The 17,948-nt window shown below is 50.0% G+C and overlaps 1 protein-coding gene across 1 annotated transcript; it reads right to left on the bottom strand.

Annotated features, from left to right (window-relative positions):
- Positions 1-2,103: 2,103 nt before the first annotated feature.
- On the bottom strand, positions 2,104-16,522 carry LOC105182850 (uncharacterized). The gene is made up of 15 exons (XM_025304872.1): positions 15,471-16,522; positions 9,007-11,804; positions 8,889-8,899; positions 7,803-8,617; positions 7,453-7,702; positions 6,861-7,319; positions 6,591-6,759; positions 6,294-6,492; positions 5,610-6,110; positions 5,261-5,495; positions 4,995-5,163; positions 4,620-4,734; positions 4,143-4,461; positions 3,579-3,789; positions 2,104-3,408 (listed from the first exon to the last, which is right to left on the bottom strand). Exons 2-15 carry the CDS (start codon positions 11,769-11,771, stop codon positions 3,264-3,266), a joined length of 6,363 nt encoding a protein of 2,120 aa, XP_025160657.1. The 5' UTR covers positions 11,772-11,804; positions 15,471-16,522; the 3' UTR covers positions 2,104-3,263.
- Between the last annotated feature and the right edge of the window lie 1,426 nt (positions 16,523-17,948).

Genomic DNA, 17,948 nt, shown 5'->3' with positions numbered 1-17,948 from the left:
ACTCATCACGCGATTGTATTAAAATACGATTATAAACAAAACTAATAAGTTGCATCGTAATATGCCGTTTATAAAGTGTGTAGTAACTTTAGAGACAAGTTTTTTATTTAATTTTTTTTTCTATATATATATATATATATATATATATTGCATATATATTTGTCTTCCTTGCAATTTCTTTAACCTCTCTTATCTCCTTCCGGGACAGAGAAAGGCCATTAGAAAGACAAACGTAAGCAGAACCACAACAAACATGTGACATGACTATTAATCCGTTTCTTTTTTTTTGTTTTCTTTCTTCGTTGAATATTCAAAATTTTCTTAATTCTCATATCGCGCATAATCTCCGCTTTTCTTTTCGCCCTCCAACACTACCCATCCTGTCACAGAGTCATTGTAAACGCATCGGAGCCACACTTACTCGTCAACTACTTGCTCCTCTCTAAAATCTATACATGCAACGTTTAACTGTAGTTATGTGTTTTTTTTTTCCTTGCATAAATACACGAGCGCCGTTCTGGATCGTACGACGATACGATTACGCGTATTTTGAGATCACGAGCTGGAAACGTCACGTCTTGGTACAAGCTTCAGTGAAGAACTTGTCCAAAATCTGTTTAAGGTACCAAACTCAAACAAACCTTAACGCTGTAGCTCGGAAAGCTTTGCGCTGTCTCAAAGGTCAAAGAGTATCGTCGATCTCGACGATATTGGGCTTTGTCGATTTATCGTGCACTTCAAACTTCCGGTGCGGTAACAAACAATTACGTGGATAATTTTGTCTATAAAAAATCTATTGTATGAAAACAATATTATTGGTCAACGTGGAGAAAAAACGTAGAGAAAGAGAAAGAGAGTGAAGACATGTGAATTTCGGTTTAAATAAATAAGTAAGGGTGTGTGCGCGCGCATACACTGAGAAAAATCTCCGTAACGTCCGATTGTCAATTTCGTTACCCGTTAAAATATCCGATATATATATATGCGATATGGATATTTAATCAGATATAGCGAATATTTGATTGGATAACGAAATTAACAATCAGAAATCATCTCGGAGGTTTTTCTCAGTGTAAAGTAAAATTGTATTCTTTCGTTATTTCGATCTTTTCAGTATCGAGTTAAAAGCGTAATCTCGACTAGACATTTGCATCTCTCGAATTGTCGCATTTGCGTCGTCAAAGATCAGATGGCAATTAACGATTAACAAACGGCTTAGCTACGACTTTGTTGGCATATATTGCCCAATGTTGGCGGAAGTTATGCTTATCCGAGTTATGCTTATAATCTATAAATCTTATCTCTAAATCTTACAACCAACGTATGATCGACGTATATTCGTCCGTGTCATACGATATTCTTAATTGTAGGACTAGAGCACTCTTTTTACCTTGCAATGATTTTGCAAGTTGAGAACGTGTAAACGAAAAATTCAAAACATAACGGAAACTTACATTTCTAATTGTTTCAATGTCTTAAACACGCTAAACGTGACTAGCTTATTTCCTTATGTTGTATAGTGTATATGTGTATATGTATACACATATATATATATATACATATATATACACACACACACACACATATATATATATATATATGCAGTTAATGGAGATTTTTCTATCTTTGTAAACGTATCATGCCACTGATATCGTTTCAATCCTAATATTTGGTTAAGCTGCTTTCTTGCAATAAGTCGGCAATGTTACGTGCCGACCGGTAACGACAAAATCAAACAATAACGAAACTGAAACTTACGTCTACAATTTACAACACTCTATCTCTACAAACACTTAGAGATTATTCGCAATTAACCGTTTAAGGTCGATTATGGTTAACGCTTGTTTAATACGAGTATCGCTAACGACTAGATGAAGTCTCGCAAACTGCCTTAGTAATACGCACGCACTCACGCTTCAGACACTCCCCCGTTGTAGAATTGTCGATACCTCATTATTATTGTTGTCCGCACATTATCCTACAGGCCCTAACACACGACTAAACGTGATCATCGATCGCGATAACTTGTAGCACCTAGACGAGCGACTAGATAACGATACGCATAGATCATCTGTTCAAGCTCAAACAATGGGATATGCTCGGGTAAAAAAAAAAAGAAGAACCGTAACGACATCTAACAAACTATTGCCCTCTGATCGCAACGACGCAATATGCATGTACGTACGGCGTACATGCTTTCGGTACGAGCGACACTTCCGTCGCTTTCGTTGGAGAACTCAATAAAGTCACCTTATCCTTGCTCGAAATGTTTTGAACGTTCAGACAATGATGTTCAGACGAAGAATCCAATTACCCGTCCGTCCGTCCGTAAGAGAGTGCAACAGAGTCTGCGGTCAGAGTCTTCATCATCTAAGCTCGCCTTGAGGAGAACGTTGACGAGCCTTTGAAACGTCATGGACATACGCGTCCACAAACACAAAGCCTTCCACTGCGAGTGTTCTACGACTTAATAAGCTAAACGGAACGAAAAAGCGGTATTGTCCACCCTTACAAGTTATTTTCCTGTTACTTACTCGTCCACTTAACCACTATATCACGCGCGAATGCGGACGAGATGTCTCGTGAAGCTCCTCCCAGTCTGCACCCCAGTCGAGCCGATTGAATTTTGAGGGAAAGTCGTGGTGCAATCGAATCGAGGATAATTCGATGGACGCTTGCTGAGTTTTTGCTGAGCGAGAAATCTCCGGCGGGGCGGATTATCTCTCTTTGGTGTGTGTGTGTGTGCGTGTGTGTGTGTGTGTGTGCGCGCGTGCACCACTTTAAGTAGCGCCGTTCAAACGAGCTCAACGAGATCGGCCGGTTTCGTGCCGGGTTACAAGATGCTTTTATTGTAAATCGACTAATCTCAGTCTTTACCGACCTGGTTCCATTTTGTTCGGTCGTAACCGACCGTCACACTCGCCGATTCCGAGCCGATGAACGGGCTCGCGCGCCAAGTGTTACGCTTTCGCATGTAGCGAACGAACGATGATCTGCCATTGATTATAATCACCGAGGCGACTTACGAAACACCCCGCGACCGATTCGCGCGCATTTTCTCTCTGCGTACAGACTAGTAACACGTACATGATGTAGTACCTATGTTCACCTTCTTAAGCGACTAGAACCTGCCGTGTACTCTCTTTACCGATCGACTTACGTAATAGGCGTTCGCCTATTAGCCAGCTCCCTTGGCTGCCTGTTAATTATCACCACACGGATGATCGATCGATGCCGACCGAGCGCGACGATGATCGTCCACATTACTCCGAGGAGTCGGAATCGGAGTCGGCCGGCGTGTCGGACACTTCGCTGTGAACTTCCGGCGTGGACTCTGGTATCTTCTTCGTGAGCGTCGCCGAGACGTACGCGCCTGGTCCTTCGCCCTGCGTGTGCTCGATGCCCACCCTGAAGCAAAGCGGAGAAAGACAGAGAGAGAGAGAGAGAGAGAGAGAGAGAGAGAGAGAGAGAGAGAGAGAGAGAGAGAAAGAGAGAGAGAGAGAGAGAGAGAGAGAGAGAGATTGAGATTGATCCTTGCTCTATGCGGTCTTCGGTGTTAGGTTAATCTCTCGACTCACCTGTATTCGTGACGCGACAAATTTCGGACATACTTCTCCGGAGGCGCGTCGCTGTCGCTGTTTTGGAGGCTGACGCTTCTCGCGGTCGTGTGGGACACCTGCGTCGCCGGCATTGTAAATTCCACGTAACAATATTCCGAGAGATTTTCAGGGATCTGATCGTAGGAGGTGAGAGCCATACGGCAAACCAACTGATGCGTCGTGTACGCGCCTGGAAATAAATCCACAAAACAACGATATTGGAGGCGAGCCAGCAAAGAGCCGTCTGTGTAGGATAATTTGAATTCGCGGTATATTTGAACCGTCTGTGATGCTTCGATATTTTCTCATGATTATCCTCTCGGTCGCGGTTGTCAACGTTCATAAAGTAATTGAGTGATATCGTTTCTCGCCCAAAGAGAAATTGATATTCTCAAAAAAAGTCTCAATGTGTGAAATGAAATATATGTGTATTTTTTCCGTGTGAATGAATAATGAGCAAGGCGAATGAATAACGAGCGAATTATGAGCGATTTTCCGAAACAGGAAAATTAATTAATCCGATCATCACGCGGGTGAAAATACCTTGACCCTCTTTCGGCAGCCTGGGCATCCTCCACACGATAGCGCGATGTTGATGTTCGTATTTTGCCTGACCGGAAGTGACCTCCATGAGTTGCGGTTCCAGCGTGTCGACGGCGCCCAGGAATCTCTCGATACCCTTAATTTTGCCGGTTCTTCGGTGCGCCGATTTCACCGAGCCATACCTGAAATGCTTCTCCACCCTGAAGAGATAAATCCAACACTCGGGTATAGGGAACCGAACCATCACGTCCTCGCACGGTATTTGACCTAGTTTCCTGGAGGCAAAACCCGGCACGAGAATATCCGCTCTCAACTCCACCTAATGATACATAAGAAAGGATCAAAGTCTCGCGCGAAGCAGTGAGACGGCAGCTTGAGTAAACAGCGTGATCGTGAGTCGCGAAAACGACAGAAATGACGAGGAGTGAAGCTTCAATTATTCGTTAAATATCGAACGAAAGGAATTTCACAATTTACCTTGTTCCCGGTAACACACATAACAGCTTTTAGCTGAAGCGGCAGTTCCCTGTTCTTAGGCGGTCTTACACGGAACCGCATCAGTTCGATGTAACATGCATCTGGCGGCTTGAACCTTTGGACGTGTTAGTAAGGAAATTAGTTACAAGACCAGAAAAAATTTACACACACAGAGATTACGAGTATGAGATGCGAGATATGGCTCATTAATTTTTGTTTTTGTTTTTTGAACTAAAATCAGTGCGCATGCAGTGGATTCTTTGTGCGATTACATAAGAAGTTATTGTTAAATTTGTTAGTATCCGTGTGCAAAGAGATGCTATCTATTCTATCCTAACGTTCTATCCTAAAGTTACGTAACAAAGTGACACGTACTTGATTATCCGCGACTTTTCGTACTCGTCCTGCTGGACGCACGCATGAAACTCGACGTTCTCCAGGCGAATCCATTCCTCCGTTACGACGGGAATGATGTCGTGCCTACCTACAACCTCCTTACCCTGCCGCCACATATCGTTTATTCCTAATTCTACATCGGGCATACCTGAAACGGATTGAATAAACTTTGAAAACCGAAGGCAGAAATGTACATATGGCAGAAATGTTAGTTGCAAAATGCAAAACATCTGAGACGGATCTACCAGAAAGGAACCCCAGGAAGAAGAGACGAACACGTGCGATTTGCTTATCTACGTGACCCTCCGAGTTCTGCTCGACGTACAGTTCATCCACAACCGTTATCTGAACCTCCTCCATTTTGTAATTTAACGCTCGATCTCGGTGTGCCGATAACTTGAAGAGAGCTTCTTCGATAGCGCAGGAAAATTGCTTCATGTCCTCGTAACATTGGGAACCAAGCTTGAATAACTGTGAGATCTGCACAATCGACACATTAATTAATTAAAATGGCGATTTAGATGTAGAACGCTGACCTCACCGGCTAGTCGTCGTCGTCGTCGTCGTCGTCGTCGTCGTCATGAAATCACTTACCTGAGGTGCGTGTTCAACAGGAAGACCCAATTTTTTCAGATCGCTCCCAAACTCCTTGACCCCTTGGTAGTCGCCTTGAATGGCGTATGCTGCGAATTGGCTGAGCTTGTTCGTGAGCCTTTCCGCCTTCGTCACTTGGCCGGGTCGCACGCCAGGCCTCTCTTTGTAAAAGATGTATTGCAGCTTTACCGTGAAGATCTTTCCATACTGATCGAACTGTTGAGCGCCAATGTCCGACACCGAGTAACAGGCGAGCAGAGGTAATTCTTGAAACGGATCTTTATTGTTGTCGTCTTTATTGTTGAACAATTGAAGGGTCGGACTATCGCCCTGAAAGACCAACTTGACGAAGATCTTCTTCCAGAATCGTTGCCCTGTGATCTTCTTCTTGTTCGGTTGCCGCAACTGCATATCCCAACCATCGCCGGTGTAGGTCACCCTCGGGAAGTCCTCGAGCGGTTGGCTCATGTCCTCGTCGAACAAAGGAGTAGGTGGCGTTTCCTAATAAGAACACATTATTTTTCCAATGTAGAACTTTGCGGTGTAATACGACATGTACCGCTGACATCAGTTTCTCGACGTTCGTCCACACACACACACACACACACACACACACACACACACACACACACACACACACACACACACATTATTCGGCGTTACAACACGGACTGATGTCAATACCTGCGAATCGGTCCTGGCCATTTCGGCTGCCTGAGCAGTTTCGGATACCGCAGCGTCTTGCGCAATTCCGGATTTATCAAACGGATTGAAACGCGGCGAGGAATCCGTATACGAGGCTATCTGCGGGCTTTTCGGTGGTGGCGCTAATGTGGGCACATGTCCAGTCTCCGTTGTTGCGATTTGATCCCCTTCCTTCGGCCTTAAATCCATGGGGGACGGTAACGCGTCAGGCATGTCAGTTAGGGTGTTTGTAATTAATGTCGAAAGATATGCCGAATCCTCTCTTCACGTACTCACTTGATGAACACACTGAAATCCGGCTCCTCGTCCGACTCTGCGGACTCGGACTTTTTCACCTTCATATCTTGCGGCGGAGCTGTCATACTCAAGAACGAGTCGAAGCCATCGGATTCCCCGAAGCCGGTGACCGTCGTTTCCGAGCCAGCCGCGGATGAGTCTCCCCAGACTGGAAAAAGAAAGAAAGAAAGAAAAAAAAGAAAAGAAAAAACAACATCGATAAGCACGAACGAGTACGAAGGCGAACGTTCGCGACTCACGTTCACTTACCATCGCTGGAAGTATCCATGGCGGTTGGTCCACCGCCGAAGGCGTCCAGGAAGGGATCTCCGTTGGCTTCCGGCTCGGCGGCCTTGTCGAATTTGGACGCGAATGCGTCGAACGAATCGCCAGTGTCCTCGATCGCCTTCGTCGCAGCGGCAAAGTTGTCCAACTCTTCCTCGGGCCGGTAAGCTTCGTTGCCGGGGAACTCCGCTCCAGGGATGGGACTGGTGGAGATCAAGCCACCGGCAATCTCTTTCGTCGTCTCTTCGAAATCACCGAGCAGATCCGAGGCGAAAGTATCTTGAGCAGGCTGCGTGACTTCCGGCGTGGCGAACAAGGGTTGAGTAACCGCGGCTGCTGAGTAGGGTGCTGACGTGATTTCGGTCACGCCGAATGGCGCCGTTGCGGTGGTGTCGGTCATGGAGAAGAAATCTGCGTCGGCGCCGGTGGGAATCTGTTCTGCCTCTGCGGGCAAATAAATGCGCGGCGTTAACGCGCATTTTACATTACATTCGCGAAAAAATACACGCAGACATTCACGATCCCCGGTCGGGTCGTGTCGAAGTATTATTTATTACTTTGAGGGAGGAAAACCAACCTTGGAAAAGTCCGGCGGCTGTTGTCGTCGACGAAAGTTGAGCCGCAGCGGCGGGCTCCTCGAGGTTCACGACGACGCCAGCAGAATTTGCAACTTCCGTCTCGATGTCCGTGAAGGAGGTTACGGAGCTCACAGACGCTCGTTTCTCGTTGCTGATGTCACTCTCCGGATAATCCATTTCGAAAGCAGATTGCGCTTGCGAGGCAATAACTGGCACCGGCTCTTCGGTCATGCTCGCGAAGGGATTGTCCTGCTTGGCGGCGGTGGCGGTGGCGGAGGCGGTGGTGGCGGCGGTGGTGGTGGGCGGTGGTGGTGGTGGTGGTGGTGGTGGTCAGCGGGACTCCGCTGACGAGGCTGGTGGTAGCCGTGTTGGTCATGGAAGTGGAAAAGATCGCGGTCGCAATGACGTCCGTGTTGGGTGCGTCGAAGAGGTCCATAATGTCCTGATTTTTCGGCGGCTCGACGCACTTGCTGTCATCCGGGATCAGGTCCGGCACGTTGCTGTCCACGTCCAGAAGATCCGCGAAGCTGTGCTCCGGGGTGGGTGACGGGGAATGTATCAGAGTGGGACTGGGAGTTCGGGTCGCCTGCAAACGGTCGAGAAGATGGTTCGAGGTCGCGTCCATCGCCCCGGTAACGGACAGTATGAGGTCCTTTGTGTTCTTAACGGGCGGTGCCGGTGGTTGTGGTCTCGGTGGCGGTGGTCTCGACGGTGGCAGCCTGCCACCGTTCTTCGACGGAGGCGTCGCCGCCTGCGGCTGTGGCGCGCTCACCATCGTCGACGTCGACTGTTTCGACGTCGTGGTCACGCCGAAGAGGTCCACGCTCGCGCTGTCGGACGTGTTGACGAAGATGTTGGATGCTTGGCTAGTGAATACATTGGTTGCTGGTGTATTGGTTGTTGTCGCGCCGAATTCGGCATCCGACGCGGTACTTTCCATGCCGAAAGAGGCGAACGGATTAGTGGAGTCGACGGACACCGCCGGTGGTTCGTATGTCTGCTCGCTGCTGAAATTCAAGAAGGGATTCTCGCCCACGCCGGAACTCGCCGCGTCGCTGAAATCCTGCAGGAAAGGATTGGAACCCTGCGCGGGCAAGCCGCCCGCCGTCTCGGCCGCGTAATCGTCCATCAGGAACGGGTTTCCGCCCTTGGGATCCATGACGACTGAGATTGTTATGTCGCGTTGGGAACTCTAGCTAAGGATTGACTGCGGCAGTCGACGGTAAAATTTGCGGAACAAAGTCTGCGGTGATGGTATTTCCATCGAGACACGCGCGCACACACACACACACACATACACACACGCACACACACACACACAATGAATCTGTTTCAATCTATTTGTGTACTGCGCACGCGAGCGCGTGCATGCATCAAGTGGATTTCTTCCGCGACAATTTCAATGCAATCAAGGTGGACATTCTTGAGAATTTACAAGAGTCTGCTCTTGGCATAAAGATATCGAGAAGCAATAAAAAAAATGATGAAGATGTAACAACTACTTCTCTTGAAAAACGTTGAAAACAGAGAGCTGTACGCGTCGACAGTATTACTTCATCAATTCTGATTCGAGCAACTTCAGTTCCGTCCGTCCAGGCTCAATGGTGGCGAAGCTGGTGTCGAAAGGATCCACGTCCTCGTCGTCCAAAGTAAAATCCTTATTCTGAAGCGGCGTCAACACTTTGTCGCCGGGATCTTGATCGTCCAAGGCCAAGAAATCCTTGGACACTTTCTCTTCTCCCGCTCTAGGATCGAAATCGTCGATCTCCGGAACCGTCGACGCGACGGTAGACACCACCACGGGTAGATTGATGGGTTTCGGCAACGGCAGCGGTGGTTGCTGAGGAATCTGTTGCAACTCGCTCTCTAGTATCTTGAGCTCCGCCTTGCCCGGGAGGATGTTAGTCGCGATGGACGTGTCGAAAGGATCCACGTAGGAGATCTCCTCCTCGATAGGCTTGCTCTCGATCCTGGGTGTCAGTGGCTTCGCATCGACCTCCACCTCAGCGTCTAATAGGCTCTCTTGTCGGTGGTATTCCTGCTTCGAGACCGTTTCCTCTTCTACCCTCTGAATCCAAGACGACTGCAGCTCAGCGAGTTTCAAGTTTCCGGACGCGAACGAGGTGGCCGTGAAGTCGCTTTGTCTCCGGATCCCAGGCTCTGCCTGGTGAGACCTGGGATCGAAGTCGTGATCGCTCAAGCTGTGAGGCAACTTGGGCTCTTGCTTCAGCAACTCCGATTCGATGAGCTTGAGCTCGGTTTTGCCTGGCGCGACGTTATTGACGAAACTGGTGTCGAACGGATCGACATCCACTTCCTCGTCCTCCAACGGCAATGACTCCTCCAAGGATTTTTGCGAGTAGTACGGTGTCAACGGCTTAGAAGGTAGAGTCTTCTCCTCTTCGCTAGTCGCGAGAAGATCGGGTCTCTTCGACGGTGTCGGTAGTTCAAACGCGACCGCCTTGGTCGAAATCTCGAGCACCGCCGGTCGGGATGTCCTTCTCTCGAGATTCGTGGGTATCTCTTCGACTTCGGGACACACGTCCGGTTGAACAACTGCAACTGTAAACTCGTCCTTGATCAGCGCGGGAGGTCTAGGGGGTGGCGGCTTGGCAGGTAGCTGCTTCACCGATTCATCTATCCTCGGATCGAAGTCGTCGTCTTCGTCGTCGTCGTTGTCGTCGTCGTCGTCGTCGTTGTTTCCGACGTAATCGCTGCTTTGTTTGCCGAGCAGCTCTTTCTCCAGAATCTTGAGCTCTGTCTTGCCAGGTGGAAGTTCCTTCACAGCGGACGTGTCGAAAGGATCGACGTAAGTGATCTCCTCGACGGGCGCGATCGGTTGGTCCGCCAACTGACTGAGATCAGTGGTAGAGTCACCTAGCAGATCCTTCTTGAATGATTGTTCTTCGTCCTTCTGCTCATCGTCCAACTTGAGTAAACCGGTCTCGTAGTCCCTGTTGAAGCCCGCGGGGTCGGTCAGTGATATGGATACCTCCGAGACAGGCAGCTCGTCTAGCTCCTTTTCGATAAACTTGAGCTCCGTTTTACCCGGCAAGATGTTGTCCGCGAAAGTGGTGTCAAACGGATCAGCCTCGTCAACGAAGGTGGCCGCCTCGAAGCTGGCTTCGATTATCTCAGCCTGAAAGTCGTTCGTGTCAGGCTCCTTGGCCGCGAACGGATCGTCTGTCTCCTCGAGGCGAATCGGTTCATCTGGCGCGGTTTCTAGATCAAACTCGGTGTCATCCAAATCGGGAATCTCTTCCAAGACGGTCTTTTCCTTCAGAACCTCAAACTCGGAGATGTCTAACGGGCCGTTCAAAGTTTTCTCTGCATTCGGTGTCGCGGTGTCGCCTAGGGTGGCTGCAGGTGTGACGACGGGAGTGACCGGTTTTGGTAAAACAGGCGGTAGTTTCGTCAAGTCGTCGACAGGGATGTCTGGAAGATCGCTGTCGTCATCCAGCAAAGTCTTTTGTATCTCCAGCGGCTCCGCCGCAGCAACCGCGGCGGCTTCCGCCGTTTGTTCCGCCTCGTTGAAATCGTCCAGCAACAGATCCTGCTGGACCCTGGGTCTTCTGTCCTTGGTGAGTTTGCAAGTACTTACGTAATCGATTCGTCCCGACAGGACCTCGACAGCATTTCCTAGGCTGACTAGCTTATTACCCTTCTTATCGACCGTCCGAAGAACTTTGTCGGCGTTGGTAGTGTCGAAGGGATCGTCCCCAGTCTCCTCCTCGGTCGGGCTGTCTGGTATGTATGCTAATTGCACGTCGATATTCTGAAGAACGTCGACGTAAGTGGTGTCGAAGATATCTTCATCGGCCGAGTCCTCCTGCTCATTCTCATCTTCCGGCACGTCTACGAAACCGTCCTCGTTGACCAGAGGTTTATCCTCTTTCTTAGCCTGACCTTCGATCTCCGGCGGCGCGCCCTCGATTGGATTACCGTCCTCGTCGAAACCCACCCACTTCTTCGAGGACGATGACTTCTTGGAGTCTTCCTGATTGGCCGCCTCCTCTACCTTCTTCTCTACCAACGGCGCCTTCCGCTGGAAGAACGAGGTGGATTTTATCCGGTCGAGGTCACCCTGGGTCTTCTTCAAGACCGAGTCGACGCCAGCTGTCAGTGCCGCGAACTTCTTCCACTCGTCGGATCCGGTGTTGCCGGCCGACTCTCCGGACTCTTCGGCTTTCTGTTGGGCCTCTGCCCGCTCGCGTCGATAACGCTCGAGCTCCTCCGGGTCAAACTCCTCCTCCTCCGCGCCCTTCTTGCCCTTCTTCGACTTTTTCTTCTTCTTCAGGCCTTTGGCTAGCTTGTGCATCCTCTAAGACCTACCGTAGTGCGCGAGAGGCTCCTGCAAGTAAAATCGCACGTTATCAGACGAGAGAGAGAGAGAGAGAGAGAGAGAGAGAGAGAGAGAGAGAGAGAGAGAGAGAGAATCGTCAGCGTGCGAGGTACGATTCCTCGTCCAGCGTTCGACAGAATCACGCTGTTTTGATATCTCGTCCGATCCAATTATATTACATGATATTATCACAACGCGCAACGTAGAACATTATCGGTATTTCTCTGTTGTCGTGTCGTGACCTAACATCGTCGTGGAAACGAAGCGTGGCGGAGAGACACCGACGACACTCTCGTTTCTGCCGCGCGCGCGCGCGCGCGCGTATCTGCCGAAGCTGTTCAGCGGGATCACTGTGAGCGCGATCAATGTGTGTCTCGACTTACAAGTGCGTGCATCATTGGATAGAAATTTGCGTCTCGGCATACTCGGCGTACGAACAAGGTGGGATCATTGCCAGAGGCTGATCGATCGCAGTGCAGTAGCCCCGCGAACACCTCCCGTGTGTTTTCCCACCTCGTCGTTTCTTCGTTGTTCGATATATGCGAGAATAACGATCGGCGAGAAATGACTCTTCGACTCGTTTCGCACTCGGAGAAGCGAGTCGCTTCTATAGGTCCACACACACACATACACACACACACACACACACACACACGTTTGACTTTCTTACGAAGAATCCGTCGTCGTTGGATTCGGTTAACACGCTTTAAATAGAAAACCGATAGACTAGATTCGCCGAGTGGGATGTAGCAGTCTCGCGCTCTATCTCTCGCGCATTTCACGTTCGAAATCCTCCGCCGGAATCTTCTCGCGTCACGTCTCAGCGACGCAGCGAGTGATCGTCGGTGAATTTAACGACACGGTAACAACGCAGAAATATTTCGAGATCGCGACAATGCGAGGAGGAGGTTCCTTCCGAACGGTGCTGAAGATATTCACACACGAATGAGATTCGCATATTTGCCGCTAATTACACCTTACGCCAAGTTCAAACATCGGGTGTAACGTGCGATTGATTTGCAAATGACCGTATTACATACGCTAATGCCAACACTGAGCTTACGATACGGTGTATGGCATATGTGTATTTGCATTTCAATCAAGCGACACCCTTCTCGAATCCGGTCTGTCGACTTTCGGAATTTCGTTGATACGTGTCATCGGTGTCTCCGATAGCCGGAGCGCTTGCCGGCCATGAATTATCGATCGAAAAGAAAAAGAAACAGAGAAACAACGCCACCTAAATCGCCACTATTTATCCACATACTTTGGCAACGAGTCTCTTTAAAAAGAGAAGCCAAATTGCACATCTCTCTCTCTCTCTCTCTCTCTCTCCCTCTCTCTCGTTGCCCCGACGACGTTGCAAGATATTAAAGGAGATCAGGGAGGGGGGAGGGGGGGGGCGAACACTTGGGTGGTCTTCACGCAAACCGTCGAATGTGACATTCTGTTTATTAACACGCAGCTCACGTGCTGCACGTTGCACTTAGGTGTAGTAACCATCTCTGTCCTTACACAAATGCACAAACCCCTACGTTACGTTTCGTCACGGGTCGCTGAGCAGCTTTGCTGCGAAGTAGCACTAGTCCATTGTAATGGTGGTGGCGCGCATGTACATGGGAATACATGTCTCTGTGTGTGTCATGAAACTATAATCGATACGCGAAAGAAAAAAAAGAGCGAGATCCGCGGCGATCTTCGTGACGGAGGAAAATTCAGCTTACAGTCGCACAGCACATGGTTAAAGCGCAGATCGTTCCGTTAACGAGTCTCCGTCAGCGAGTCCAAGCGTTGAAGAGCCGCCGCTGAGCGCGGCTGAGACGAGTCTTCGAAGAGCGACTAAAGCAACGAGCGATGTGCGTGTGTGTGTGTGTGTGTATCTGTAAGCGCCCACCGCTTTCAGACCGCTCGGATAATTTCACCATGAGAGAAAACATGCGTGTAAATATTCGTGACGACCTACGCGTGATAAAAAAATTTCTCACACTTGAAACGGCGCGGCGTCTCGGCTCGCCAGGCTGATGCTCGCGCATACACGAGCTCCAAAGTGGAGCGATCGACTGGATGGCTCGTGTCAGCGAGTCTTCCGCCGTTTCCCGCACTCGAGTGCACGTTTATAAATATTTGCGGCATCCAGGCTGAATCCTCGTTAACTAATAATAAAAGCCTGCGCGACGTGCTCGCCTTTCGAGCACTGTTGAGGAAACAAGCGCAATCAGCGGCCGACTTGATCGTCGGGTCGAATCAAACGGCGAGCGTAAAACTACATATGCTTTTTCCTTCCGCCTCCCCAAAATAAGTAGCCGTACCGTAAATGAGAGCGCCATTTACTACAAAAGCATCGTCGGACGACGTTCCATAAAGATATTCATCTAGCTCATCGATTTAATTGGGTCATACCGCGACGACGAGCGACAAAATCCAAAATCCAATAATCAATCGCATCTGTCACGCAGCCTGCGGTTGTAACATCTCTCGCGGCGATATTACGACCTCCGGCGATTCTATGCGCGCCTGACGCGTTTACGCGTTTTACGCAGAAGCCAATCGCGAAGCTGCTGAATATGAGAGAAACTCGGATTTATTACGGCGGCTTACGGTCACTTGTACCGGCGACGTCTTCGTGGTTTTCTTTCCCTTCATGCGCGAATTCTCTCCCCCACCCTCTCTCTCTCCTGCTCTATTCGATACCTCGAGCCGCCGACGTGACGAGACGCTCGCGTAATCGCGGGACGAGACGAATTTGGAACTTGGCGAAATAACGCGCGCACCACGCGGTGAGAAAAATCAATAATCCGCGAGGTTTTGACCAGAAGTTATGAAAGTACGCCGCGCGCGACTCGCGCGAGAGAGACGTGTGTCCCTCTGACGATGCGGTCGACCGCGGGACCGCGATAGGAAACGAAGACACCGTCGAAGATATGACCCTTTTCCGCACCGAGATCGATCAGGTCTCTCTCGAGAGTCTTATTGCATTCTCTACCGTGTAGTACAGCAGACTCTCTGCTAATGATCGTTGCTGTGTCGGCTACATTTACGGAAGCGCACAAGGGCCAACGCGAGGTGCACACGAAGCAGCACGAGTGCCGCCGCGCCGCTCTCTCCATCGCCTACTAATCTTATCTACGGCGTCCGAAAGGGTTCGGACGAAACTGCTGTGCCGACGATTCATCCTGTCGTGTGCGGATTCGAGGAGACCTTTTTTTCATCAAGACTTGCTCTTTCTTACATTGGCATACAGCTTTATGTGCGCGGTTTGAGAGCCTGCGGCCTTTCCTCCCGGGTCCTCGTGATCGCCTCGGAGACACATAACGCACTTACTACGTATTAGATCCTCCGATCAAGTCAAACCTTCTCGACTGAAAGCACTCGACTGAAAAGGGCAGAGTGAATTGGAAGCTTACTTGGCAATTCTACAGTGCGACGACAATATCAAATTTTCAAACGAATCGCTCCTCAAGTTCTTCGCACCCTTCATTCTGACGTCTTCATCGAGCGACAACTAATCACTTAACCAAAAAAGGAGACATGCCATTATCTTACAAACAGGGCTGAAAATCCACAACAAACGACAGTAACGACTCTTGAAGCTAGTGACTAGCACAGAATCGAGGCAAGATCAAAGAGGGTGTGCTATAGCGCACGGGAATTGGGTATAAATGTGATATAACTTACGATTAACGACGGCAACGACGACGACGACGACGACGACGACGACGACGACGACGACGACGACGACGACGACGACGACGACAAGGACGACACTTTTTCTAGCATGCGCGCGGAATGTCAATTGGTAATGAGTACAACACTAAGTCGTCTCACATTTTCTACCCCCTACCACGAAGCACTTATTACTTGTTAAGCTGCAGCGCGAAGAGCGCGGACCACACTGCGGATAAAATCAATCAAACGTGCAACTATAAAAGAGGCGAAAACGGCACGATACTACGTATATGTTACGAATTGAGCAACATCTACGACCAGCGGCCGAAGGCTTCATCCTCTGCCGGAGCTCTGAGAGCGGGTGTGCGTGCTCCATCCTAATTGCGTACAACTGCGCCGAAGAACAGTCCCATCCAGGCCCGTCCGGGGGGACGGGCTCCGATAATCCGCGTAATCGCGATTACGTCAGATTCCGCCGTGAGCTCAACGCCGTGAGATCAATGAACAAGCTTCACGGTCTCGCGGATGTAGCTCTCGCCTGTTGCGGCCGGAAAAGCCGAAAAAAATCGATGGAAACAGCGGCTTCTCCCCCGTTTCTCTCCGACACAGACGCCTCGCAATCGCGATTTTCGGATTGCGGTGCTCTCGCGCTTGCCGGAGCGCCGATCAATTCGCGAATGCGTCTACGACAGCCGCCTACCGTCGCGGGGGTGGTGCACCCTTGTTCGCCTTTCGGCACGATGGAGCTCGGTGGCTTCGCCTGCCGGGGGTAGCGGCGAGCGGTGCCCTTGGAGTGTGTCGTATAATGTGCGTATACGTAATACTCACGATTTCAGCCTCATCAGTCGCCACGTAGGTGCGGTACACATTTTTTTCGCGTCATCCTGCTCGGCTTCACTCCCGGGTCCGGGTGGCTCGGACTCGCAGCCGGTTCACACTCGCTCGAGAGAAAGAGAGATAGAGAACCGAGACGACGACAATGATGACGACGCGGTGGTGGCAACGACGGTGGTGACGACGGCGGCAGCAGCAGCGGCGACAGCGGCGACAGCGGCGACAGCGGCGGCGGCGGCGGCGGCGGTGGCGGCGGCGGCGGCGGCGGCGGCGGCGGCGGCGGCGGTGGCGGCGGTGGCGGCGGTGGAAACGGAGGCGGCGGAGGCAGCAGTGGCTGTGCCGTATGCGAGAAGGAAAGACAGATGGTTGAAGACAACGACGAGTTGCGCGAGCGGAAGCTTATTTATTTTCCGAAAACGAGCAACGAACAGCGGTAGCGGCGGCAGCGGGTGTTGAGAAAGAGATAGGAGAGAGAGAGAGAGAGAGAGAGAGGCGCGAAAGCCCTGCCGAAAGCAAAGGCGACTCACCTCGTACTCTCCTGCGGGCCGAGCTATTTCCAGCATCGATCCGTTTCCGTCGGAGAAGAAACATGCGCGCGGTCGGACCACCCACCGCCTTCGGCGCGTCGCGCCGCGCCGCGGCGCAGCGCAGCGCGAAGCGTCGCGACGTCGGCGGTCCGAGAAATCGACGGTACCCTTCGCCGGGGGGGAGCGTATGACGAGATCGAGGGAACGAGAGGGAGAATAATTTGCGGCTCGTCGCTCGGAGAAAACGTAATTCGTCGTTTCTGAAATTCATTCAGCCACTTCCGCAGCCTCGATTATCCGAGAAGCTCGGTGATTTATCCGGAAATATCAATCAAGTCGCAAAAGTCGCATACGGTAATTTGAAAGATTTGATTTCGATGTATATATTCGAATAACGCGAATAACTTACATGCACGTGCGGTACGGATTGTCCATGTATCAATAGCCTAATAATAAACGTGGTCTAGGGCCCAGAAGTAGGTCAGAACGCCCCTGGGATTCGATAGCCTAGGATCACCCTGACACCCACGTTCCACGCCGTTGCCTGCTGTAGGGGCCACTTCAGTTGCATCGATGAATTATCACGAGTAAACGAGTTGCAACAAATTCGACAAAGTGCGCTACTCACACAGAAACTCACCGCAACGTTCTACGAGCGCTTACATTGAGAATAGTATAAAAAAATAATAACGACAAATCAAGAGAAAGATCTTGCGCGTAACGCGCGTCTTAACGCGCAACATCTTTTCGGTAGTCGCGTACCTGAAATGAAACCTTTCAGCAAAATCACGAGAGAGGACGATAATGTTAGAAGAACGGTACGACTCTTATTTCTCAGAAGCAAATAGGAACGACAATGTCTACTCGAGACCGTTCAGTCATGTTACCGAAGAGTGAAAAATTCGTCTGAAATTCGTCGTTGGATTAATTGTGATATTCGAAAAGAAAAGATCCTCTCACCTATCGTTGACTCATGCTATTTGAAAACGAAAGGTTCTGGCCTGCTGTTGAGCAGTCATAATTGCAAAATAAAGTAATATTTGAATCTTCATGTTGCAGCGAGCTATACTCTTTGAAAATTACGACTTGGATTTGTCAGTAGAATCAATGGTGACTCGCAGCGGAA

This window comes from Harpegnathos saltator, unplaced genomic scaffold (genome assembly GCF_003227715.2).
Source record: "Harpegnathos saltator strain DR-91 unplaced genomic scaffold, Hsal_v8.6 scaffold657, whole genome shotgun sequence".
NCBI classification, from domain to species: domain Eukaryota; kingdom Metazoa; phylum Arthropoda; class Insecta; order Hymenoptera; family Formicidae; genus Harpegnathos; species Harpegnathos saltator.
The sequence above is the reverse complement of the archived record's forward strand: the minus strand, read 5'-3'. Positions and strand labels throughout refer to the sequence as shown.

Coding starts and splice junctions, on each gene's coding strand:
- LOC105182850 (XM_025304872.1), bottom strand. CDS start 11,771: ATGCACAAGCTAGCCAAAGGCCTGAAGAAGAAGAAAAAGTCGAAGAAG. Junction 6,760..6,860: donor CATGGATACTTCCAGCGATG/GTAAGTGAACGT, acceptor TTCTTTTTCCAG/TCTGGGGAGACTCATCCGCG. Junction 5,496..5,609: donor CTGTTGAACACGCACCTCAG/GTAAGTGATTTC, acceptor TCGATTGTGCAG/ATCTCACAGTTATTCAAGCT.